This window comes from Notothenia coriiceps, unplaced genomic scaffold, assembly GCF_000735185.1.
Source record: "Notothenia coriiceps isolate Sejong01 unplaced genomic scaffold, NC01 NC01_scaffold00000281, whole genome shotgun sequence".
NCBI lineage: Eukaryota > Metazoa > Chordata > Actinopteri > Perciformes > Nototheniidae > Notothenia > Notothenia coriiceps.
The window spans coordinates 99,708-127,534 of record NW_011332982.1 but is presented as its reverse complement, the minus strand read 5'-3'; the positions used below and the strand labels follow the sequence as shown (position 1 = coordinate 127,534).

The 27,827-nt window shown below is 41.4% G+C and overlaps 1 protein-coding gene across 2 annotated transcripts; it reads right to left on the bottom strand.

Moving 5' to 3' along the window:
- Positions 1-1,188: 1,188 nt before the first annotated feature.
- Positions 1,189-27,635, bottom strand: strn (striatin, calmodulin binding protein). 2 transcript variants are annotated; one of them, XM_010778622.1, is made up of 17 exons: positions 27,302-27,635; positions 16,636-16,739; positions 13,986-14,059; positions 11,510-11,588; positions 10,542-10,706; positions 10,042-10,177; positions 9,794-9,956; positions 8,732-8,842; positions 6,816-6,962; positions 6,561-6,697; positions 5,824-5,999; positions 4,788-4,835; positions 4,575-4,696; positions 4,329-4,496; positions 4,097-4,237; positions 3,194-3,382; positions 1,189-2,765 (listed from the first exon to the last, which is right to left on the bottom strand). In XM_010778622.1, the coding sequence occupies exons 1-17, from the start codon at positions 27,512-27,514 to the stop codon at positions 2,596-2,598; spliced, it is 2,343 nt and encodes a 780-aa protein (XP_010776924.1). In that variant the 5' UTR covers positions 27,515-27,635; the 3' UTR covers positions 1,189-2,595. The 2 variants fall into 2 exon arrangements, with proteins under 2 accessions (XP_010776924.1, XP_010776992.1); XM_010778690.1 differs by lacking the exon at positions 8,732-8,842.
- Between the last annotated feature and the right edge of the window lie 192 nt (positions 27,636-27,827).

The following is a 27,827-nucleotide window of genomic DNA, read 5'->3' as shown; positions in this document are numbered from 1 at the left end:
CATTTGTTAGCAACCAGTGTTTGTAACTACAAGCTTGTTAAAGCATGTAGCATGCTAGGAGAACATACAGTATTTTGGCAACCCAAAATTGAAAGTCCTTCAGTACAACAGCACCTTTATAAGAAGGAGCCTTATTAGAAACTGGTACCACCACAATGATAAACAAACTTAATTAAGTTAACTTACTAGGACATGGTGCTTACAGAGAAATATAGATTTAAAGCTTGCCTAGCACTTCCTCTTATGGCTTAACATTCTTCATAATATGGTGCTTTTTAAACAATTCTCTGTTAAGAGGATCAACTTTCTTAGAATTGGTGCATTTTAATCTTCCTAATAGGAGAGATTTGATAATGGGGAGATTGTTAAAGTTCCTCTCAAAGACTATGGTGCTGACATTGCTGTTGGTATGAGTGCCAGTTGAATTGAGGCTTATGTGAAAGGCAGAAAAATCAACAACACGGAACAAGGACTTGTGTGAGAAGTGAGGAACGAGGAGATTGTATATCTTTGTATAGGTGATCTCGGGAATGACCCATTCGTCTCCTCACTTGTTTTTTAACAGTGTGGTAGCTTCTAACTTTGCAGGCATTTCTCCGTTTTGTTGAAAGAGTATTTATGATTTTCTTCCCGTTATGTCCTGTTTGTACATATGCATATTAAAAGCCTTGCGCTAATAATGTTCATAATTGATCAACATTTTTTTTGTGCAATTTTTAATAAAATAAAGAAAATGAAGAGAATGGAAAGTGGCTCTTTTTCATGTTTTTTCTTGGATGTTTGTCAAAATCGCACTTCTTTCGTATTTTGAACTAAATCAGAACACACACAAAAATACACATGATTTAAAAAGCAAAGTGATTAACACTTATCGTTATCCCTCATGTCAATGCAAAGATTTGTCCCCAATTCCACTTGGAAATCTTAGGGAAAAAGTCAACCGTTATAACTGAAGCAGTAGCCCTTGAGTCACTGAGCTTCTAAGTTTTCTTATGTATCAGTAATCCAGTGTGTGTGTTCGTCCATAGATATACAGCAAGCAGAAGCTGCTAATGAATAATTCTGTGTAAGTTCAATTAGTCAAAATGTAGACACAATTAATCAAAAAACAGGATCAAGCTGTATCTCATAGCAAAACACACAGAATCCATTGAGCGTTTGCCAAATGACCAACATCAGAGCCCAGTAAACATTTTACAGCAGGTTTTATTTTGAACATACTTTCATATACAAACCAGTGACTGAGAAAATGGCTCATTTGAAGCTGCACTCTACACGTACAACATCTTGATTGACTTGTCTTTTTTTAAACCCGGGATAGCTTTGTCCTCCAGTAAACTAGAGACATTTATTTGTCTTCCCTCAGTGTTGGATGGTGAACTCATTATTTCCAAGTAGTCCCACAGTACTGCACTAATTTCTGCTAAACATTGGACTACTGTAAATATCCGGACATGATACATCACATTGTAGTCGAGCATATCCGCACAATTGGGGAAAACTACATACAGTACAAGCCATTCAATTCACACAAGAGCAAACTGGCCAAAATTAGTTAGTTATTCCTAAAATGGACATCTAGAAGTTTGAATTGTAATTATTTAACCAAGATGGTTTACTTTGGACACATACGCTTGCAATCTTACTTCTGAAGTGTACAGTTACTTGAATCTAACAAACAGGCATTATATTTAATGGTCTGTATCACTCTACCAGCTTTGAAATGCACAAAATTGATTCCCCAACCACACTTATCAAAAAGGAGCACTCAAACTCACGCTGCACAGTAAATTTTAAGACTGAATATATATTTTGTTTATTATAAGCATTTGTAATTTTACATCCAATGTTAAAATCGACAACATTGTGACCATCCATCTCCATTTCTCCGCCGTCCCCTCCCTCCCTGTTCCCCAAAACAAGCTTGTTAAAATAACATTTTTCAAGACCTTTTTAAAGCAAAGGCACATTTGTCAATACGTGTTTTTAAAAAGGAAAAAATAAAGGCAGGCCAGCAAGCAGAGTCAGTCTGGGAAGCAGAGAAGTAGAAGAAGAAGAAGTGAGAGGCTGCCACGACAGCTGCAGTGAGCCTTCAGTACCCCACATTTCTGGAACAACACAACACAAAACCTGACTTGGAGTAAAAGAGCCCGGACCTGGTGTGTGAGAGGGTTGAGGGGTCAGGGGGATTTGGGATGAGCGTGAAGTCACGGGGCAGAAGACCGGCTTGAAACCTAATTTCTCCACTCCTTGCTCTAACACTTGTCCTGAGCCTGCTAGTTACAGAGGTGAGTCTGTCTGAGGAGGGGGGGTGCTGTGGCGGGTCACACCCAGCCTGCCTGGATGGTAGATGGGTGGGGGGGGGGTCAAGAGAGCAGATTTCCTCCTGACTGCCCTCCCTGCCGACCCTCGTCATGGAGAGTCACGGTCCGTTTTGAGGCTACATAGTCTGCCAGTGGGACAAGAAACCAGTGGGCTGTGAGAGGTGGGACTAGACCCCTGCCTGAAGGTCCTCCCCCCCTGTGTCTCTATTGGTCCCTGATCATGGGAGACTGAGTCCGAGAGCGGGGCTGCAGGGGGACACGCAGCTCCGCGTCATACGAACACTTTGGCGAGAGCGTCGGCCCCGGCGCTGGCGATGTAGCATTTAGTTGGATGGAACGCCACGTCGTGGATCGACTCGTCAAACTTCTTTCTGTGAGCCGTGAACTCCTGGATGCAGGTTTTACTATCCAGGTTCCACAGACGGATAGAGCAGTCATGACCTGCGAAACGACATGACCAGTTATATAAGTAACTATGAGCCTGTTGCTCCTTAAACTTGGAAACAAGACTTCATTAGTAGTCCGTGCAGTTTGGTGTATGGGAAAACCCTATTTACCTTAAAATGACAATTGAGGAGTTATAGAATAGCTTTACTTTTACATGTTAAGAAGTAATAGTGTGTTAGTATAATTGATAAGTTCAATAATGCAAAAGTGGAGCTAAAAATGAGTTAGGAACATTCATTTGTTTCCTCTATGGATGAGTGTTAAACTGATTACAAGAGATCAGACTGTAAAAGTATAGACATTTTTATAAAGGCACACTCCGGATCCACTTTACATTATAGTGACTGAATCATATCTGTTTATTCAGCAGGTGCGTAAAACATGATATACAAAGCGTAAAATGTATATGTTCTGCTACTTACTGCCTGACATGAGGTACAGTCCGTTGGGGTCTACAGCTAAGCTTGTGACAGCGTCCAGGTGAGCCACCATGGAGTGAATCATTTTCCCGCTGTTGTTGTCAAAGAACTTGATGTGTCTGTCCTCCTCCGCGGTGATGGTGATGGGGAGAGTCGGGTGGCTGAGGACCTTATTGATCTGGCAGGGAGTGCCTGGTGGAAACAGATAAGCACGTTAGACGTCACACAGCAGGAGAGGGAACTCAGGGGGGGGGGGCAGTCCATCTGGATGAGATCAGTAGCTGAAAGTGTCTGAAAGCATTATCTCCAAAGGCCATCTGATCAGTCTCATATTTATATAACCGATTAATATTTTTTTGCTGGTCAAATGTACATTATTCATATGACGCATACGCAGCATTGGTGTGTTCAAGTCAACGTTTTGAAGAACATGTATATAGTCAATGTTATCTCATGAAACATTACAATTTTCCATGAGATAAAAGTCACAAAGATGTTTGGGTATTCTGTACATTTTCTTTCTTAAAGAAAAGTTACAATGGGCAGGTCAATAATGTTGGGAATCGCAATGCATTTCGAGTAAAGTGAGTAAAACTACAAATACAATAAACATTGTTATATTATGCACAATTAGGTCTTACTGTATTATCTTTTTTGGTCAAAACACAGAAACACATTTTAGGTCAGTAGATGTGTCTGCTTATGATTTCCTTTCCTATAGCTGCCACTAGATGTTACTCAAGAGCCATATTTTCTGACTCTACTTCCTCTTCATTGCTGAATTCAACACACGGTATATCGTTTATAGTATAGGGTGTTTTTTAATATTATTGTAAGATTAGAAACCAATGTAAAATTGTACTGATCGAGGTCTAAATGCTGCAGCCTTTAACTTGGCAAACCTACCCGGCTCCAAGTTGGACTCGAGACTGAGGACCAGCTGGCGGGTCTCCATGTTGAAGAGTCCGATCTCTCCGTTAGTGAAGGATGAGACCAGGTGGGCCGGGTCACTGCATACCAGGTCTACTGAGGAGGGGATCCCCAGCTCTGGGACACAGAAAGACAGATACATTAATGTTGACTATTCAATTTAAGCGAACATTAGGAAAAATAAGGTTATAATACACGTTTGAAGTACTTTTGTCTTCGTTGAATACTGCAAGGGCGGAGGAGGTGGTGTTGGCGTCCCACAGTCTCACAGTCCCGTCTGCAGAGCAGGAGAGGAGGCGCTGGTGTGCGCTGCTGTACACCAGACCCCACACGGAGTCGGTGTGTCCGCACAGCGCCCCCCGCAGCATGGAGGGGTCTGAGGCAGAGAGACAGTCAGTGACAGTGACCAGATTGATCAATCCTCTGATTCAAACTAAACACACGGCGCTGTTACCGTAGGAGTCGTAGGGGTCGATGTTGGGGTTGGGGGTGTTCCAGCACTGAATAGTCCCGTCCACCCCTCCGCTGAAACACTGTTCCCCTGTGCTGCTCATCACCACACTCAGCACAGCCCCCCTGTGGTTTCAAATGATAATCAATTAGCAAAACAACTCTTCTAATGCTTTGATGGATAAACATTGATTTTATGTATGCGCAGTGTTTTTACCTGTGAGCCCTGAAAGTGTAGATTGGTTCCACATCTAAAGATGCACTCCTGCAGACAAACAATGTGTTCATTAATGGAACAGAAAGAACATGAAAAACAACAATGCCAGCTTTAAAATAATAATGTTTAACTTTGTTGCAGTGAAATTGATTTTTTTAAAAGACTAGCTTCACGGCGTATCTTTTATTGAGTTGTGTTCTTAAATTACCCTTAAATGTTTTCAAAAATGTTCAAACTCTGGGAAATTCTATTCAAGGTAACGGTCCATTTCAATTGGTCCCCTTACATCACGTCCTATCCCCCCTTTATGCATGCGACAGCCATGTGGTTGTCTTCCAGAAAGTGTCATAAATGTAGTTCTTTATCGAATTGAAAACTACACTTTTAAAAAGGTACGATCTTGTTACATTTAAATAATAATAATTATAACTATATACGTATTTATGTATGTAAGCTAGGAGCCTATTCTAGCAGTCTCTGTCTGCCTAACAGTGTAGGATTTAGACTGATTTCTAACATGAAACTGTCCTACAATGATGAGACCCCCTATTGGCAGAAAAAAAACTAAGTGTGTGTTTAATATGTGTCGAAGATCGTATTCAAAATGAAAGTTGGTGAATTTTTTCAAGACATCACTGCTTGTTCAATTTCCTGCTATTGTATCATGCTGTTTCATTGAACTAATACCCCTGAAACAACATCAGACTGTGTGTGGGCAGCAGAGCTGTGACTTGATGTAATGAGTCTTGTGTCAGTTCTTTGTCACATGGGGACCGTTTCCTCCGGCTGAATGGTGTCAGAGCAGATACAAAGACAAGCTTTCCTCCTTATGGGACTGTAAACCAACAACGGAGTTTCCCTCTAATGATGTTCTCTCTGCTGCTGCAGGTTTAAAGACACTGAATCAAACACACTGTTGCTGAGTACGAGTGTCTCTAACTGAGCTGATGAGGAAGGAATGGACAGATACTGTAGATTTAAAGCTGTGTGTTGTCTTTCAAATTCTACACCAATCACTAAATTCCTGTGTGCTTACTTTTTGGCAGGAGCGGTCTTTTGAAGGTTCCACATCTTGAGTGTGTGATCCTCGGAGGCGGTGACCAGGACGGGCTCCACCGGGTGAAAGGCCAAAGCGCGAATCCCGTCAAAATGGCTCCGCAGAGTGAATTTGGGGTTCCATGTTTTTCTCATGGCATCTTTATTGTTGCCAATCTGAGAGGGAGAGATCGAATCAGAAACCCAACAACAAATTATATGTGTTTTTATTTATAATGAGAACTTTTAATGAAAAGCTATATCACACTATATAGTGTGATATAGCTTTTGGCAATATTATATAACACAAAAATTGAACATAACATTTTCTTTACAAATTTAGATGAAAGGAAGGCATTTCCCAAAAAGTAATTTCCTGAAGTCTTATGTAGAAGGTGATCTTTCGATTACAAAGATTTCATAAAAAATATAAGACATTTTTATGTGACAGCTTTTATAGCTACACTCAATATTCCAAATAAGCGTTTTGCTTAATATTTTTGTGTATTGAATGTGTAAGCCTTAAAATGGACATTGCACTAATACTTGACTTCCCTGTCTATAAAAATAGCAGTTTGACACACAGATGGAATGTTTTCAGCATGTGATGTGACTTGGCACATTTTCCACAAGTCACAGGCAAGAGGTGGGATAGCTGTTTTACAGAGAACATAAACCGTTTCCCCCCAGATAAATTGTCTATTGGCTCTTAACTCCATTCTGCCTCTTCCTACTCACATCGTACGCCAGACTGTCGGCCTCGTTGGCCACGGTGAGTCCAGCCAGCTCCCCCAGGCCCAGCTCGCTCTCCATGGCTTCGTCTGCACCCATAATGAAGGACTTCCCCGAGGTGGGCGGGAAGGTCAGCGCCTCAACTGGGGAAAGAACAAACGAATAAATACATAAACCATTGCTGATAAGATTGATGGAGGGGATTTAAGCACATCTTACAAAAACGTAACACTTAATCACAAAACGTTCTTTCTGGAGTACCTTCATCCGGTCGGTTCCCCTCATGCTCGTTGAACCGGACCGCGTTGGGTCGGGATTGGGGGCTGGATGGTGGGGGCTGCATGTGGGACAGGTCCTCTGCATCCCTCAGGTTAGCCAGCATGTCCTGCAGCTTGGACCGGTTTGGTCCTGTTTAACGAAGCAGGTCAACAGTGTTAGCAAACAGACACACAGTGATGGAGAGCGGAGAGAGAGCGGGAAAAAAAGTATGAAAACAATACAATATTTCATTACAAAGCTGTGAGTGCAAACTGAAAAAGAGAATGAATATGGGAGGAAAGGAAGCACTGCAAGGGAAGAAAACAACTTCATAAATTATAGTTGGTAAAAAAAGAAGAGAAAATGAAGGAATCAACACCAGAGTTCTTGTTAGATGAGTGGAAAAGGTAGAAAAAGATATGTTTATCTTCCAGAATCATTTAGTGACATAAGTATTTCTGGGCCTTTAGAATCAAACCTGAGGCAATGAAATACAGTATACCAAAAGAACAACTGCTCAAAAAAACTCACACTGACAACCTCTTCCACATGAAAAGTGATAAAAGTACCAACATGGTGTGAAGATCAAAAATAGACTCATGTCTACACCAGAGGAGGAGAAAGCCAGGCGTAAAAAGGTGGTGTTGAGATTAAATTAATAAATTGAGATGAACCGAGGTTTTGGATCTCATGATTCATTCATAGTTAAATAAAAAGAAGAAAAAACCCGAAATGCAGAGCTTGGTGTGAAATCTAAGAGATCTCTAACTGAATGAGGCTTCATTCTGAGCGCAGTAGTATTCAGCTGAGTCACTTCACGGAGAAAATCTTGTAATTGCCATCAAATTACAACAGCAGAAACATTACTGTAGTATCAACATGGCTGACAGATGAAGATGAATATGGTGTATTATTATGATTTGAGGACATACTGATGAAGGAAACAGATGATTGTGGAGATTAGCTCTAGCCCAGATGGGGGCTGAACGATTAATCGATTTTAAATCGAAATCACAATTTTAAATAATGCAATTAAAAAATCGGAAAGCCTGCAATTTTTTCATTCTTCTTGTGTGTCAGTCATCCACACCAATCAGAAGTACCAGCCATTGTTAACCAATCAGAAGTGGCCCATGATAGAAGGTGATAGACAGATTGATCCAATCGCCTGCCAAGTATTGCCTGCCCTTTTCCAAATGGCTTCCAATGGAGCTCTCCTAGATGGTTTGGTGAAACAAACCATCCGAGTCAGGTTAGTAATGCTCCATCACATGTTTCTATTACAGGGTGAATCTTAAACTGAAGCTTGACTTTAAAGCAACCCAACGGAAGTTTCATTTAAGTTTAGTTCTTTCATTCGTAGCTCGGGTGCTAGACGGGACCACGTTGATACGATCTTCCTGGCCGGAGATATGGTCGCATTTTACAATAAACTTCCGTTGGGTCGCTTAAAAACTAAATCGCAAATCGAATCGCAATATCTGTCAGAAAAATCACAATTAGATTATTTCTCCAAATTGTGCAGCCCTAGCCCAGATAAGACAGGGATGGACATGTCAGCATGACTAACTCACATAAATGTCTGACATTTGACAGCGTGAAGAAGATGATGAATAGAAAACAAAACAATTAAACAGGACAGAAAATCATGCATCAGGCATTACATACAGGGGGTTTGGGTAGGGACATAAAGGGTGGCAGATTGTGTACATTCACAAGAAGACAGAGGGGACATTCAGAGTGAAATGATAGACAAAAGGACAGAGCAATGCTGAGTAGAAGGCATAATAAGGAGCAGCTCAAGAAGGAGATGAGAATAAAGCAGCCAAGATGTTTTTGTTTTTGATTCGAGGCTTTTTTGGCTGAAAGTCTACAGAGAGAGGAGGAGGAGGGAGGCAGCGACGCCCGACAGGACTTACTCTTCACCCCCTTTTTCCCCTTGCGCTCCTTTCTGTACTCCTCCTTGAGTTTGGTTATCATGCCCGGGTCCACGTCCCAGGCCTCAGAAATGGGACCTTGCTCGTCCTTCTCTACACAGGGGGAACAAAACCAGACCGAGAGGCTGTTGAGGAACTGCTCTGGTCGAGCCCCGAATGGAGGGGCCGGGGGCGAGTTGCAGAGACCTTTTCTGTAAGCAGGCTACTACCACCTCAGTTATATCAGACTCATTATAACTATTTAGTGTAATCTTTTTACTTTTTTCATTTAGTGCTTGGAGGGAAGTGGATGTCATGTTTAGAATTCTTTCATTTGAACATGTCATGATATATCTAAGGAATTGTAGGGGAAACATACAATTATCTGTTATTTTTCTGCTTTAATTCCACATTTTTGGTCAAATACCAAAAAACTAAATATAGGGCTGATGGCATTTTCAATCCCAGTTGAAAACTAAACCGTTGGCATCACCCTTTAAAATATCATATCAGTTAAGTCCCAGATTCCCTACTCCCCTCCGTCAAGTCTCCATTGTAATCCCCAACTCCCCCATAAGTCATCACACCCAAATTGAGTAATTATGTCCAATCATAAAATCCTCAGTGTGAAATCTTTGTGAAACCAAATTGTTGTTCACAACTGAAATGCTCAAACCCACGTTCAAATACAAAGAAACTCCTCTGCATGACATCAACCCCATTTTCTGGCTTTGGGTCTAAGGACAAATGAGACTCAAAGTGAATCATGTTGATTTGCTGACAGGGGAGTGGAAGAGACATAGTGGTCACGGGCTGGCTATGGGAACACACAGTGGAAGAGATCACACACTATGGGTTAAACAGAGACACATCAAAACATCATGATTTATGACCACAGCGTGATATGTGAATGACAGGAACTCCATGAACAGTCACCAAACTATAAAAAGAAGAAGATCATTAGCAAGGAATGTATAACTAGGAATAGGAACTATAACTAAACCTGTGATAGTGCTTTTCATAGGATCCCAACTCTCCTCTTTCATTGAAAGACCCCTGACTCACCCCAGTCTGTTCCGTCCCCGTTGCCTCTGGACTCCGGCGAGGTGTCCATCTCGTCAGGACTGGACAGGAAGTCAAAGCCCTTCATAGCCTCCTCTGTGTCAGGGTCCTCGCTCGTGTCCATACTGGCCGGCGTAATTGACGACGTGGGCTTCTTTCTCAGGATCTTGGGAAAATAATAATGCTTACCGTTATTAAAAGCAGAGCAACAATTCCTGAGTGCACAAGTTGAGGGCAGACCGTTTCCTTACCGTCCTGGACTCCACATTAGGCCTGTCCCTCCCGTAGCTGTCCTCATCATCATCATCATCGCTGAACTCTGCTGCAGCATTCTCGATGAACTTAAAGGCCTCCAGGACAGCGCTGGTGTCAGAGGGCTCAGCTTTTCTGTGGAGGAACAATAATGCATACAATACAATCAGAATAATATGCTACAGTGATAATAAAAAGTAGTTACATATGAACTGATTCACCCAATCTGTCTTAAGTGCAACACACATGTAGCAAACATTGGTATGTGGAACTTTATGGCCACTTCAAAATCTATCAAAAAATGTGGACTTCAAAAACGACAGAAGACACAAAAACTCATGTTCGATTTGAGGCTTCACAACCTCCACAGTGACTCAGCATGATGATCAATGCTTGTTTAAAGTTTCACTACATTTAAGACATGAGCCACACTATGTTGAATATAAGGGACTTGTTGTAGTAGCCGAGTCTATAGATAGCTTTAGGGGAGCGTACTTACCCTCTGCCGCCCTTTGTTGATGCGTCTGTCCCGTTGACTAAAGGCTCAGTACTGGTCCGTTCCCCCGTCCTCCCGCCTCCGTCCCCAGCTAGTCCTAGCAGCGCTCGGACGCGCTGGGACTTCACATCTAAGATGGTGTCTGTGTAGCCCACCTCCTGCAGGTACCTGGAACAAGGTTAATGAACTTGGTTACCAATGCTATAGCCCAGATTATTCAGAAATGAATACAAGCATATCTATGTAAAGTGTGGAGTAGAAGAAGTTTGGATGAGAAGATGCAAAAACATTGAAGTTAGTCTTTCATAATGCTGCAATAGCCAATAAATTAACAAGTTGATTTACTCCGAAGACAACAACATGGTCAGAGATGCGGAATAGTCGAGTACTTCTGACTGTCTAAAGTGTTATGTGCTCTGGCAGTAGTCTAGCTGATGGTATCAGCTTTTTTTAGGCCAGATGAGCTACTCATCAAGTATTACACCGATGTAATATGCAGAAGCTCTACATTTGAGCGGGCATCTGACTTAAAGGGTACGGTGTCTCAGCACATAATTGAGCTGTCCCTTGACACAGGGTCGAGAATGAATTGGCTGCATCATCAGCCGGCATGTTAGGGCAGATGATGTGTGAGGCTGCCCGATGGTGTCTGGTTTATTTACACACACTGACTGTAGAGTTGGCTGACATGATAACTAAACTTCCCTTAGCCCGCTGGGTATACCAGAGAAAACAAAACACGGAGCATGTAATGACAGCTGCAGCCCATGTGGGGGAGCTCATACACATTCTTTTTGGGCCATAGCACTTCTGACCCAGTCGTATAATTAATGAAAGCCTAGTCCAAGACAAATGAGAATACTTTTGCAGAGAAATGTATCTTGGGGTCTTGATACAGGTCATTTGCAGAGCAGGGATTACATTTTATGGGCCGAGGACTGTTTCAGAAAGATCAAAGCATGTGCTCTTACTGTCTGAGGAGCTGACGGCCTTGTTTCCAGGACAGCTGATTGTTGAGCGATCCAGAAGACTCATTCTCGTTGGTTTCATCTGCAGATGAGGAGGACACAAATCAGGGCTCCACAAACAGCACGGCCTTTCACATCACTTCCACTCTGTAAACACGACCAAAACATTCCTGCCTCGCAGCATCCTTGCAACTACATTCAGCATGGGTGCTATTAACAAGTCAACAGTGGACTAGAGTTAAGTGGAAGAGGATCTTGGGTCATTTTTGATGTGTGTGTGAATAAATACAAAAATAATGAAGCATTTTCGAAAACACTTGGGCAGTATAAGGAGTATTTACATTGTTGCCCATTCACCTATTTTGTTCTTTATTGGATTTGGACCATAGTTATCATCAGTCAACATGTGCAAAATAAATAGCTATCCTTAATCCATGTATTTACATCCCAGTTGATAAATATTGCCGAGCTTAAGCTGTGTACACAGCACTGGCAGTAAAGACAGAGAAAAGTCTCATTAGCAACGGCTTTCTCTTAATGCTACAACAAGATATTGGATATTTATTGATGCATTCTGGCACCTTCAAAATGGCTGTTCCAACTACATCCCATGACATACTGCGAAGAGCAACGATGTGTGTGTGCGCCTGCAGCGACCAGAACAACAACACAGTGTTTATGACCGACTACGGCCCTGACTAAGCAACGGTGGGATTCAAAGCTCTCTTTGATATTAAACAACATCAGCGTTCTTTCTGCAAGTCTGCTGGGAATTTTGCAATGGGCAGAGAGACGTGTTAATAAGATTTAGACAGAGAGTGTGTGAGTGTGTGTGAGTGAGTGTGTGAGTGAGTGAGTGAGTGAGTGAGTGAGTGAGTGAGTGAGTGAGTGAGTGAGTGAGTGAGTGAGTGAGTGAGTGAGTGAGTGTGTGTGTCGAGGATGTTGACTTGGCGGGGCAGAAACGTAGGTGACTCAAAAAGTGGGTCATGCACAATTCAGGAGGGCGAGGATCGGGCAGGTGCTTCACCAACACCTCCCACCCCTCTTCCCTCCCCCTCCGCCTAACACCTCTCCCCTTCATCAACACTTCAAGGGCTCGTGTGCTTTGAACAGCCCTCCTCTCATGAATAGAGATGAGGGAAGAGGAGAGGAAATGTCACAATTCGACTTAATGATGACACTTGAACATGCAAGGCCAATTCAACTACGATAATATAACAAGGATTAGGTAGCGCAGTGACAATACCGAGGCAAAACTGGGTACTGCAAAGGAAAGAGGGAACACTTAAAAGTGAGAGAAGCATTTCAGACATGCTAAGTCCTTTTTTAAAGTATTTCCACCTGGATTCATGTTATCTGCGTGCTTTCTTACTTGCATGAGGTGGTGAGGGTTTAGCTTTTGTTTTGTATAAGTTTCTAAGATGATGAACAGGCATTAATATTTAATTTCGACTCAGTTTACAACAATCTCACCACAAGATACATTTTGTAGCAGTCCAGAAGCCTTTTGATGGCTTTAGGATCAAGTTTCTAATATATTCAAGCACTTACAGCTATCTAATTTGTGGTAATAATTCTTTCAGAATGCAGTCTTAAGAATTGTTAGGTGTGAAAATTGTTAAAGAAAGTTGGAAAGTGCGATTACATACATTTTGAGTTCCTTCAACAATGCAAAGAGGTTCAGTTTTATCTACAATCACAAAGTAGAAAAAGCAGCAAATGCCCTTTTCTTCAAGAAATTAAGAATGTCAAAATATGTAAAGTATTTATAATCTTATCATTTGATTAATTGTTACAGCTCTATTTGAAAAAACAATATATATCTCTCCTGTTATTTTGTATAATCCACATAACATACTGTTTTGTTGGGATTATTTTCTGCAAAATAAAATGAATAATTGTAGGCAGCAGGATTATGTAAATTAGGCGAAACACTTTCTGGAAACGTGCCGTTTTGTTTCCTTAAATGCAAATGTTTAATGTTTTGCGCGCCATATATTTGGGTGGATATAGAAATATCCTCAAACCGACGCTAATAACATCCTAAATATTATCATGTCTGGAAATACTAGACAGATACCACGAGAGTAAAATAAATGTTTTAGTAGTTTGGGAAAACTAGCACAATATGACAGGTTTATAGTTTGTGTCTTTTTCAATTCTAAGTCTGGTTTTTCTTTCATGTGAATAAAGCCCTTAGTCTGTAAACATCTCTTAGTCAGTTTGAGCACAACTGGTTTGTAAACATTGCCAGATTGCCTCTTTCAGCAGTTCAATATTTGTTCAGAAGTATATCCGTTACAACAACAATGCTACTCTTCATTCAGGAAAGGACACTGAGAGGAACGCCATCAAGGAAAACAAGCTTCAACTTGAACGCAGCATCCACATGCGTACCAGTCCTGTCACCCGAGGTATGTGAACGCAACAATCAAAGTGATTTAGTACGAGGAGGTGGAGTTGGCTGTTTGAGACTTACCTGAGTCGTAGGTCGGAGGCTTCATGTCACCTTGATTTAACTCTGTCCCATATTTTAACTTGTGGTACTTTGCTCTGTAAGGAGAGAAAGAAAAAGAAGGTTGGAGGCAGACAAATAAGCAAACTGGGGCTGATAAAAAAAAAAAAATGTCTGAAAAGAAGCTATTTAAAAAACTCATTATGCATGGCATCTGCATAATAAGCTTTGAACGTCACCAACTTGCTCTACTTTTCCCAGACACGTTCTCTTATCAGACAGCTTCACAGCAATTTCACAACTTTAAAGTGAATATTTTGAAGATAGCAATATGTGTCATTATATAGGAAACAGGGCTGCAATAGACTACTCTTATCTTTTAATAATGTTACCCGTTAGAAAGTAGTGAAAAATGTTCATTTCCTGGCTTCCTGGTCCTCAGTTCACATAGATTGTTTTATATTCAGATAATACCTTACATTTACTATCATGGAAGAGTAAGACTATGAAAAATATAAAATGTTAATAGTTTAGCTTTTTTTGTTATGTTGATTAATCGGCTTAATAGTTTCAGCTGTCTATGTATTTGTATGCAAAATCACATACAGTATGATGATCAGGCAATAAACATTTATTATTAGACTCTACACATGTGAAACAAAAACTTAAAAAACGTTGTTGTCATTTGTTTGGCATCCAAATGAGTAATTTTGACAAAAATGGTGTTAAACGGTTATACGAAATATCATCACAATATGATAACCTAGAACGTTCATAAACATTTCCCCTGCATTTAGAAACAACTATAAAATGGCATTTCAGCGTCTCCAGCAGGTCGAGCGGTCTCGTGTAAACGGACACGTTTATTGAGCCGATTGCGTGTGAACGGAATACTTTTTCGAATTCGGTTCATTTTCGTTTCCGTGTAAATGGGGCCTCAGTGTAGAGAGTCAACACTGGGAGAGCTCTCACACCTTTCACTTCACATAGCCCCCGCCTCACCACTCACCCTGAGATCCAGAGGAAGCAACCCCCATCCAAATCAAATTCATTTTAAATTGGGTACATCCCACATTCAGAAAGCCATTTCTGAAATTGCGTTCAGGTACCCTTGTAGACATGACCTGTTGCTAAGCAACCGGGTACAAGTGTTAGTAATTCTGGGTTACATTGCTCCTGAGGCTCCAGTATGCGATGATCTCACCAGAGAAAAGTAAATAAATATACACTACAAACAGCCAGAGAACAATTCCATACCTATCAGACCTAATGATGAGTTACTCAAAGAGCACAGGTCGGCAAAATGTAACAAACCAATGAGCCCTGTCAACCTCAGACGGGTTAATGCTCTCATTACCATAAAAGTAGACAATCAAATTCAGATACCTGCAGTCAGGCGTTTTCATCCGTTACCCATCTCAGTTTTCAATTTTGTAACCTTTACTTATCCAGCAAAGAAATTGCAGATTAGTCACTTTCATTTCTGCAATACTCTGCTTTGCATTCATAGAATTCCACACATTCCCAGCATGAGGTTGTCCAACAAACCTAGACAAATCCTATGTGTTTATCAATAATAATCCCTTATTCTTATACACAGGAAACTGTGGGAACACACAATTACAGTAAGTAAACTGTGTCAAAGTTGGATCACGATGTCAGTCTGTAACATGTAAAGGATGTTACTGACGTGTTGATAACATCATTTTACTTTTTGCGTTCGGTTCTGTTCCAAATAAATATTTTCAAATTCCATTCAAAATGTATTATCTCAATAAGTGACTGCAACTGTTTCGTAACATGTTCGAGGGTTTTTTACAGCAGTTACTTTGATTATGTGTTATCATCAATGGGAGTGAAGGCCGAAACTACTAAGTGATGACCCTGTTTGTTATAATCTGGAATCATCCTTTAAGAGGACTATTTCTTTAGTTTGTGTAGAGGTCCACTGCTACAGAGTCTGTGACTGAATGACATATTCGATGGTTCAAAGTCACCAATACATCTCTCGTTCCAGGATGCAGCCATGCGACGAGGAGAAAGGGAAATGCAAAGTGTATCACCACCGTTACCAAAGAGAGCTTTTGTGAGGTGGCGACGGGCCAATGCACAGCTGAATGAAAACAATGTAATTCTTCTGGTTTACTAGAGGATCAAAGCTGCGACAGAGACCTCATCTTGGGTGGTAGGAGGATTCCTCGCTCCTATTTTTACCGTCTGGTTCTTATATGTAGGATGTTGAAGTGTCATCCGCATCCGACGGCAAACAACGCTTTCATGCCAACACACGCTCTTGTCCAGAGACATCACACCACCAGGACTCGGGGGGGATTCTCTCCAGCACTCTCACTCCAATACTGTTTCTGCTGACGCCAGCTGAGACATCAGACTGGTACGAGTTGAATGTCAACAGGAGGAAAGCCAACTTTCTTAACAAAAAACTTTAACTCATTATCAAATTGTTGAACTCTGGCGTGCACTAGCTCTGTGCAGGTGCAGCAGACTTGTTGACCAGAATATTTCTCACACAGCCATGTTCTTCTTTTCTATATTTCTCAGAAGCAGGACTTTATTTTTAGAGTGTGAAAAAACATGGAAATACTGCTTTTGTTCACTGCTGTATTTGTGTGTATTGTGGGTGGGCTGAGGCAGCAGTGGGTGGTAAGGAACTCACCTCTCTTGCTTCAGCGCGTACTCCAGCATTTTGATCCTCCTCACAAGGTCTTTCTTCAAGTTCTCCTGACCTTTCCTCTCCCCTTGCAGGAATGCGATTTGGGCCTGAAAACATATAAATAGGAATGTCAGGTCTCGTTTTAAAAGTAGTAAAAGATGTACAGTGATTCCTTTTATAAATAGAGTCAATGTTTCCGATGTTCTGGCATCTTAGATATGAGCCAGCTTGCAACAAAGACTTCAAAAACAACCTCCACGAGGCAGCATCTGAGAACAACTACTTCTGTTGAGACTGAAATAGGATGATGTCAAATCAATATGTGTGGAGATGGGAATTAAAAAGCCAATCTTTACTATTCTATTTTGATCTAACCTACTCACTCTCCCACACACTAAGCGCCCCCCTCCCTCCTCGAATATCCCCTCCCTCTGCACACCACTGTCTCTTTTCAGTAACAGGCAGCAGCTGTCGACACACTCAGTCTGAGTCAGCATTACATTACATTGCTGCGTACCACACACAATCACACGTGTGTGTGTGTGTGTGTGTGTGTGTGTGTGTGTGTGTGTGTGCAAGCACTTTTGAAATGAGAGTGCTAGTGGTCAGCCCACAGCACATGCGCTGCAGCAGTAAATCAAACAGAGCAGATCTCACATTGCGCAAAACTGTATCTTACAGCAGCGCCCGACATTGAACCATTGTAATCACCTAAATATATTTATGTCAAAATTATTCAGTCTTACAAATGTATAAAACATCAAGACAGATACAATTCCTCATTCAAGGGAAACGGCGATACATTACTGAGCTTTCAGCAGGATTACTTTATCTTTGGTTATTATTATAAGAGGAAAACATTTGCCCATCTCACACTTCAGATTCTCTGTGTCACACTTCAGTTCAGAATCTATTTCACTCCTGTACAAAAACATCGACCCTGTACTTGGCCTGAGCTGCAAATGAAACAGAAGTGACTGTAAGCTTATTTACAGTTTCATGAGAGACATTATCTGACTAATAGGAAAAAGGTTGTCATTATTTAAGTCATTAATCAAAGTGAACTGTATTAACTTAGGAAGCATCTTTTATGCTTCTTCCGGTATGTAAATAATGCAATTACAGTGTAATGCACGGACCACCACCATGGATGCTTTTTGTGAAGAAAATTAATTGATTTGTTTGTTCTTGTTTGTGCATGTGTGTTTATTGCGAGAGCATAGCTGTTCATTGTCTGTCTCCAGAAGGGCAGGCCTTTAAATATGAAAACGTCTATGGACGGAGTTAATTTTCTTGGAAAATAACAAAATAAATTACTAAGATGCTGAAGCTTTTGCATTCTTCAACAGTCATTTTCAACATTTAGTCTGAGAAGCAGACAGAAACCATAACAGAAACACACTAAATCTGTTCATACAGTCTCTGCTGTATTTAAGAGGTTACAGCAGGGTGAGCAGTGTCAAGCAGCTCTAGATGCTGCTAATAATCTCTAAAGGCTGCGCTGTTCACAGAAAGGAGGATATGTACGCCATCGTTTCTCCAACACTCTTCTTTAGCGTCCGTCAGTTGTTGAAAATGACCAGCAAGACAATGAGCACAAGAGGTATATCTCAGTGCCACCATGTAGTTATGGGAAGACTATTCTGAAACTTATTTTGGATTACCTAACATTTCAAAAAAATCTGAAACAGAGTAAACCATAAGCACAGAAGAGTGGTAAGGATTTAGAAAAGCACCAAAAGCCAGACTTCACCTGTCTGAGTTCAAAAGGAGAGCGCTCGGGAAAGATTCAGTTTATAAAACCAGACATTAGCATCTAACAGAGAATGGATATGGACTTGATTCCCTGCATGTCACTCTACATGCAGAGGATGGTGCGAGTTTGAGTGGGCTGGATCACAGTTTCACACGGATAGCAAGTAGCGCTGCTCCTGCCTGCAGTAATGAGTCATGACAGCACTTCAATCTGCCTCGTATTATTACGAGCATTTCTCTCTATCCACAGTTCAGAAGAATTCATAACAACCTTCCAGCGACAGTCCCTTAAAGGTTGGGGTTCTCAGTTTGACTATGTGTAAACAGCACCAAGTCACATGCTAGCAGTCTACACAGATGCCAACAATTGATCCTCGTGAAAAGGTGTGTCAGCACAGCACATACATCACTCTACCTATTACCTCTACACCGTCTCATATGTCTCACTCATCCAGTTTTATGTGCATCAGCTGGATCCATACTAATGCATTCAGGATTGACGACAATGTTAACAACGTTTAGTACTCTTCTGTCTTTCCACATCCTAGAGGCAGAATCATCGAGCAATAACCGGGAAGGCATCAACATAGTGCAGACTAGACAAGTCATAGCGGGGTAAGCCATTCATTTTTATTACCTGATGTGAAATATAGATTTGTAGCTGGATTGAAAAGTAGGTTTTTAAGTAATGCACAACTTGCTTAAGAGACAAGAAACAGAAAAGGGACACAAATAGACATACGAAAAATGTTGCATATGGAAAATGATCCCCGTTTGGATTGTGCTAGACTGTGTGACTCCCAAAATAACTAACTCTAAAGTGGTTCCCAATCCAAATATCCGTGAGGACCACTGGCCCATTGCTTTAGAACTGTGTCACTGGGCTGCAGAACCAACAAATCATTAGGCAAATTGCAAAACAATTTTTAATTAAATGTCTCTTGATGTCCAGCTGAACAGTCAATATGTCTGGCTCAAATGCTCAGCAGAGGCAAAAAAACTATAAATTACCCATAAAAAGTGCCTAGATTTCTCTTTAACGCCCTACATCAAAAATGCCAAGGATGAACAGCTTGATAGGCTGTTAATCTGGACGCACATTGACTCCTGGTTCACTGTGATAAAACTGTACATCTGCGTTGATTGATTTAGCGAGCATCTATTCACTTCCGTATCCACATGAAGCGTTGGCCCAGGGACCCCTGGCGTCCTGCGATGCCAGAGACAGAGAAGAGAGCGGCTCTGTGAATCTCTGGCTCGCCATCTCTCCGCCATCAAACATTAACCTTGGGAGGAATGCAATGAGTCGACTCGGGCCATAAAGAGACACAGGAAGCATTTAATTCCAGGCCTCACACTGCCTGCATTATTGGGTCGCTGGATAAGGGCTCCTTAGTCTGTCTGAGTGAGAGACATGGAGAGCGGGGCGTCCCTCCACAGCGCAGGGCTTTTCAGAGACAGGAAAAGGACGCACAAGAGAGAGGCTTAAAGCTAGGGAGGAAAATAAACACCAGTCGCTGGCTAAATACTGGTAAGCTCAGCTAAGAAAGTTGGTCACAATGCCTTCTACTTTGGCATGCAGTCAACCTACTTTGGATGTCAATTTCTTCTCTTAATTCAATCAGTAAAACAGACAGAAACACATAAAACTGCAAATACAAAATGGATATAAAAGGAATATAGTTCAGCTCTTTGCAAATATGGTAGCCATTAAAAAGAAGTAAACATTTGATATCCCTTTTTAACACCATTTATGTCGGGATAGGTTAGTCAAATGTGGCTGTTGCACCACTATAATTAAAGCTGAAAGGAAAAACTGTTGTATTTCTTAATTTGTACAGGTCTCACAGTAGCATGAGATTAACAGTAAACGTATAGGGTATTTAGGGCCACATTGTTGGAAAGGAGTTACACAGACAGCAGGAGTAAGGCGAAAACAAAGCCACGAAATGCGGTCATGATGACTATAAATGATATCCTAGAGAAGGCCTCAAAGTCGGAGATTTGTGAATTCCAGACATGTTTTCTTCCAGACTTGTTCCAAAATGGTCACACATGCTGGCCCTCTGGCCAGGGCTAAAGAAGAAGGGCTGTTGTAAATCCCACATTTACAAAGCAAACAACCTTTCTTTTAGTTAACACCGGATTTACTCTAACAGTTACCGCACACCAATGAGCACCATGATGGCTGACCTGATGACTATCCAAGTACATTCCACGCATGCCATTACACTAGCAAGGGGGGGGAAAGGCAGGAAAAGGAGACAGAAGTGCCAGGGACTGACATGGCTACAGTATCTTGTATTTGTTTATCACCACATTTACAGCAACATTGCCTCTTAAAACAGATCCCTTTAAGTAGGTTAATATCATCACTTACAGTCCCATTGGATAAACAAAAAGAGACAGACTGGAGATTGAGAAAATCACTGATTTCGGAAATTAAAGAGTTGAGTTTAGACGGATTATCAATTTAACTTCCTGGAGCATTTTCAGTCAATTATAACCCAGGTTTCACATCCAGCTGTCTCTTCACCTTCTCTGCTCAGAGGGTCATTTTAGTCTCTGCAATACATTTGCACATTGTGTCTCAGAGCAACTGAAAAAGGCCACCTAATGACTACTGTGTGCAAAAGTACAACAAAAGCATCTAATTGACTGTTAGGTGTGAATATCACACAAACTGCTAAGGGTAACCCACTGTCCTGTTGACACAGAAGCACTGAGGTACATGGTGAAATACTGAAGGCCTGTGATGGTGTCTGGAGCTCACCCCCTTCAAATGCAGACACTGCACATCGATCCAGCGGCTCATGTCCACAGGCACAGATTAAGGATTGCTCTGAGGGGCCAGGGTGAGACAGTGAGCTGCTCAAACTGGGATTTAATAAAGATTTTCTGCTCAGTTATCTGGAATGAACCAACTGTGCCATTCATCTCTGGACAATAAACTAAATAAAATCTTTACACTGCCAGAGATGTTTCAGTCAAAAACTACATCTTCTTTCTTTTCCTAAACCCTAGGAGACACAGCTCTTTCCTTTCCATCCCATCACGAGTTTCCACTTGAGCTTCATTTTACACATTGCCGTCACACAGCTCACGTCAAGTTGACACTGCAGTGCTACTTTAGAGAGGGTGCGAACAAAGACAGTATGCTGGGCTCCTTGAGGACAAGGGTGCATCCCTGCATGAATATAACATGAGGCTCTTTGCTAACATGCACACGCTCACAAACTGTATGCAGGCTAAGAGCTACATTTTTCCACATCAGCATTTTCTCTGACTAATAGGTAGTGTAACTAAGGTGTGGTCGTGGCAGAAGTATGTTGAAAACAACATTTACAAAAGCAAAGAAGAAGAAAATAAAGTCTAAAAATCGGTCCTGTTACTAGCCAGCCTCAGAAATGATGAGCATTTATATAGTTTATCAATAGAGAGTGAACTTATATTAACAGTATCAAAGAAAACTAGTAAAGTTCCCCATTTCAGAACATCAATTGAAAGAAAAAAGACCAAATAAAAGCAGGGTGCATTTGAGCAGGTGACATTGTTCTTTAGGCCACCTTAACTCCTATGTTGAATGTGGCTTAATTCTGGGTATTTTGAGGTCCAAAGTTTGCATACTATGAGGCAAGGAAAAGGGTCCAGACAAATCTGATTGAACCTTTGCCAATACTTCAGTAATGGACGTTAAAAAAAAAAAAAGAATTCAGTCGTTTTTGGGTAGAAATGTACTCGAACATGTAGATGACACTCACTTTAAAAAGGAGCAAAACACGGTTTGGACCTTCAATAGTGTGAAAACAACAATATCATCAACACATTGAGACTGGTGAGTACACCAATTTACAACTCTGACAGACTGGCGACCTCAGATTGGCTGTAAAACTGGGGGAGGCAGGCGACTTTGTGGCACAAGCAGGCAGCTGTCCCACACAAGTAGACAGATGAAGGCTGTAAGTGTGAACGCAGGAAGGAGAGGGGAATTAACAGGCCGCTCTGCAGCATAGAGAAAGGCTCTGCTGGGAGTCCAACAGGGACAGTAGAGCAACGCTCAGAGGACCAGGCTTCGGTTAATAAACAAGAGTCCCTTAAGCCCCATTCTGTTTCAAATCTCTCACCATTATCTGTACAGTGAGTATTCATATGGACTACACTGACTGTGTTTGTGGTTAATGTTACTGTGTTCTGTCTCAAACCTATGACTGGTGATGGAGCTATGTATCTGTGGTTTACAGCCTGGAGAGAAAAGGATGTGAGCAGTTTTGTAGCATTAGCTTCTATGGTAAAAGAATGTTGTGGAGCTTCCACTCTCTCTGTCACTATATGAGAGCAACAACATTGGGGATACTGTATATATTTTTGGTTAGGACGCATGCTCTGTTTTGTACTTTCCCACTCTGAAGCGCACACTGGGAGGGCAAACAAAAATAACTGCAGCTTGGGGGTGGACGTAGTATCAACTGAGGAATGGGGGTGACACCCATATTTGAATTTCTGAATGCCACTGTGCATGCATGTGTATGATTGTGCATTGGTTCAGTCCTTTTTACCGTCGTGAACTAAATATGCCTCAGGGTTTGTCATTAGTCAAAGTAAACATGAGATCACAGTAATAAGTCATCTGACTGAGGCAGGCTAATTCTAGGCTGCCGTCCTCTAAGACATGAAGACAACTGGAATAACATGAGATACGAAACAATTGTGCTCCTGTTAAAAGCCTTTTCTTTAGACATACAAGAAAACCTATTTCCCAAGAAAGATAAGTGTCCACATTTCAGTCTACACCCGCATAGATGCCACCTAACACCTGAGTCACCTTCAACCTTCTCCTGGTGTCAGATTATGGCTGCTGACAGATACTTCTGGCAAAGAGATACCGTAGGAGCAGGGATTTCCCCATAACTGGAGAGCAGATGGAGCACAGTGAAGCACTGGCTGGCCTGACCAGGGTGTAACTTGACTCAATATCAGTCATCCGGTCTGAAAAAGATCTGTGCTGATCGGTACGGCAGGGGATTCAAATCAATATCACAATGTAAACTATAGTTCAAAAGTTATTATTATCATATACATTTGAAAAAGATTTGAGAATCATTTCATGATTTAAACCTCTATTTAGCTCATGTCTGCACTGTGTCGCACAGCGGGGGAGAATACTGTTGTAATCATGTTTTCCCCCAAATAAATACCCTTTGATTTTTTATTTGTTTTCCAGTGCAGAAAAGCATCAATGACCCAAGTTTATTATTGAACCACAATGATGCAATAGGACCGTTTTTCTTTGGGCTCTCTGCAGTCTGTGCAGTGGTTAGACCGTAATTGTGACTCCATAGTATGTTTAGCTGATATTTCCAGATCCATTTCCAATAGTGCCAGCTGACCTTTTCTTTCTGTAGAAGTTTGATAATAGCATTTAAATCGGAACACATTTTCACGCTAAGCTTAGTGTTTATTTTTACAATGACTGGTGATTGTTCAGTTTAATAGAGTTATAGGTATCCCTTTTAATAGAGAGTTTGATTTAACCATCATACATTGCTTGTTCTAAATGTACAAAAGATTCATTTATTTGCAAACAAAATATCATCTATTTGCAAAGAGTATGGCTTTCCTTGACTTAAAAAATGATTTGTTGACTAACACTCATATGATTTTGTTGATTTATCTATTAGTATATTTAATTGACAGGTCTGTAAAACTGAGCAACCCAACAAAGAATCATGTCAAAGCAACACTTTAGATCTTGTGTTTACCAGGGATGTGCTCATAAGTTTCTGTCATTCAGCATGAGAAAGCATTAGAAAAAACAACTAATTGACTAAGTAAATCTGTAACCTATGAGTAGCCAAGCAGATCAGCTTGATTGAGCCAACCCATTGATTAACAATGACCACTCGACTATAGTCTAATTATAATTGACAGCAGTCTATGCGCTTCCCAGAGAGGGCACAGCAGCAGGAGAAGAAGTCGACATGTACAGTACAGTTTCTGTGCTGCTCCAGCAGAGAGGAGTGGCTCTGACTGAGCATGACCTAACAGGCTGGCTGGACGACATTCCTACAAGCCCTGGGGTTTGCCTTCCTCCCAAACAGCTACGTAAGACACAGCTTCAACTGTCTTCCATTCAATGTCTACGCAACCAAGGAAGAAAATCCTGTGAGGGGGCGATTCACTTGGTTGTGAAGCCGCTCTATGTACGTTCTTAATGGTGTTTGATCTAAAACCATGTAAGATAACATGTATTTTTGATTCTGTGATTAAAACACAAGTGTGCAGACATGACGATGAGCACTAAGAGCAGCATGTTGCAGAGGGAAGTGGACCAAAAGGAACATACGGTACAGTAAATGCTGCATGGCATCTTCCATCAAGGCTCTTCGCCCACTAGAACTGTTCATTATTCATACATGATTTATCTATTCATCTATTTATGTTAATCTAAAAAAAGAATGTATGTATTTTCTTCCACACTGTGTGGGCTTTTTACTGAAGGTTAACCCAATACCTTCTATGGGTAAAAGTACTGTATATGTTTGCAATATGTACATATCCCTCAAGGACACAGCAAGGTTACATCCCCTGTGGATTTGAACAGCTCTGGCACAGAAACATATTTATATGAGAAACAACAGTAATGGTCAAAATAGAGAATTCATTATTGAAACCTCTTAAACAGATTGGTACTGTGCTACAGTGATTGGAGTACAATTGTGAGTAAGCCACACGTTTGAATGCAGGTCCAATTATGTTCAAAACCTCAAGCAGCCTTATACTCGGGGTTAGTTGCAACAAAAACAAGAACTCAAATTCAGAGCACACTATTTTGCCGCCACAAACAAACCACCCAATGAGCCCTTTAGCAACCTCACTGTGCTTTGCCGCAGTTGCTGCTGCTCCACAGATAAGCTTGCTTCATGGCAGAAGACAGGAAGCTTATTTCAAGAGCCAGATGAGTCAAAACCCTACTACACTGAGCAGGGCATACGTCACCAATCTAAAAACAATGCAGTGTCTCCCTCTGGTCTCTTTGTTAGATGAGGTCATTGTGTCCATGTAGCTGCCTAATGCTGGTCACAGAAGGCATGTGTTGTCTCTTGTCTGTGATCCAACAACTATGGCCACATAAGTAGGTCAAATGAAGGGAAGAAAAAAAGCCTCTTCGTCCAAACCTTTGGCAGGGAGATGAAGTTAAATAGTAATAAGCCACAACAATTCAACTCAATTGCTGGATAACCAAATGAGGCACATGGTGACCAAAATCATTTTCCTTAGAGACGATTATGATAGTTTCTAAAGGCCAGTTATGGCAACATTATAGACAATATTCCTGTTTTGCTGCTATAGGCTTAGACTGTCGGGGGACACCTTACTTCTTCCTTCTGTCTGTCTGTCTGTACCGTCTGTACCTGTGAACTCTCATGTTCCGAATAACCCAGCTTCCCCCAAATTTCTTTTTGGTTTCTATCTACGCCGGGATCCTGAGTCGTGGCTGATCCTGTATCCTGATCTGAGTCCTGGACTTCGAGTCATGGCTGAATCTGTCACTGTGGTCCTGCCTGACTCTCATCATACTACTTCCCTGATGGCTCCCACAGGATTGTTGACATCCTTGTGGATTCATCTTATTATTATTATTATTATTATAGACACATACATTTTCAAACATTTGGTCTACCTATGTTGTAAATGTATTATCTTTTAGATTTACACACGGCATCTATTGCACGTCTGTCCGTCCAGGGAGAGGGATCCCTCCTCTGTTGCTCTCCCTGAGGTTTCTACCATTTTCCCCTTTAAACTGTGGGTTTTTCCTTCTTTGGAAGTTTTTCCTTGTACGATGTGAGGTTCTAAGGACAGAGGGTGTCGTATTGTCATACTGATATTCTGTGCAAACTGTGAAGTCCACTGAGACAAATGTAACATTTTTGATATTGGGCTATATAAATAAACATTGATTGATGATTGATTCCTGTCAGCCCATTCACCTGCAAAGATATGGCGAGATGTCTGGTACAGTATTTGGTACTGCCAAATAATGCAATTACAAATTGGAAGAGTCTACTATAGCTGGAAAACAAAACAAAGATTTTACAGTGGATTTGGGTATTTGCAAGACATTATCTTGTAGTTTAACCAAACATCAACTAAAATGCCACCTACTTATTAATAGCTGCATAACTGAGTTGTGTGACCATCAAGTAATAGTGAAATATACTTTTGAATAGTGCACCAATTTATAATAGCAATATACAACACTTTGGCCTTTAATCAAAAGACAGGGAGTTGTATTTACTTTCTCTTCAGAAGTGCCAGTATCATGGTAGGTAGACTTTGATAAGATACATAAACAAGGCAAACTAAGTCCATGGTCTTACTTTGTAAGCTGTCTGTCTGTACTGACAGCTCTTAAGTGATCAAAACACTTAACAAACCTACTATCAATCCCTCCACATTTGTTTTTGTTGGTTTAGATGTCAAATGCAATACAAATCAAGGCGGGGTTCTTTACGATTAGCTATAAGTAGGTAGGTAGCAGTTGCTTGTTTCTATGCAACGTCTTAGCATTACACATTCACTACTTTGCAAGTAAATGTAGCTCTCAGTCGGCCATTTATTTAAAACGATGCCCCTATAACGCTACTCTAATCGCCTGTCCTACAATTAGTTAAAGAAGCGAGCAAGTTTAGTAGCTTAAGTCATAGTAAAGAGGTCGCAAACAGTCGTCGTGCAGTCGGGTCGGGGGGCGCTGCAGCTTCTTTAGCTCCTGAGCTAAAGCTAATAAGCTAGCCTAGTAACCATTACAAGCAAACACAGAAACTCTACGCGAGTTACTAGAAGGTAGCAGCGCTGTTCCCCGATAATGCCACCAATATATAACCGTGTATACATAAGATGTAGTGGTTTTTACCTGTAATTCGGCGCGCTCCACCTCCCATTGTGCTCTCTCTACTTCGAAACGGGCCCATTCGTGCTGCAGGAAGTGCAGGATCCCCGGGATACTGTACTGCGCCCTGGCCGCCTCCCCAGCGTCGCCATCAGGCAGCGGTCCTTTCCCACCGCCGGCTAAAACAGAGTTGTTATTGTTGTTGAAGAACACGCCGGGCCCCGCCTGTTCGTCCATGGCCGGGCTCGGTGTAAAGGTCTGTCCGTTGTCTCGCTTGTTCGTGGTGCTTGATATCAACGGAAGGGCAAAAACCTAACGACTGCGCTCGGTCTCCTCGGCTCGAGGGAATGAACTCACTTTCTGACAGCTAGCTGTCATTGAATGACGTCAGCAACAACGGTCACGCCCACAGCATGTTGGATGGGAGCGCTCGTTTCCCTTACCGAGACTCCCAGATTAATTTAACCAATTGTTATCAAAAAGGTAACATGATTCATTGACATTCTGTGACAAATCCTGCAGCGGAATTAATTCAAAGAACTGCGTTAAA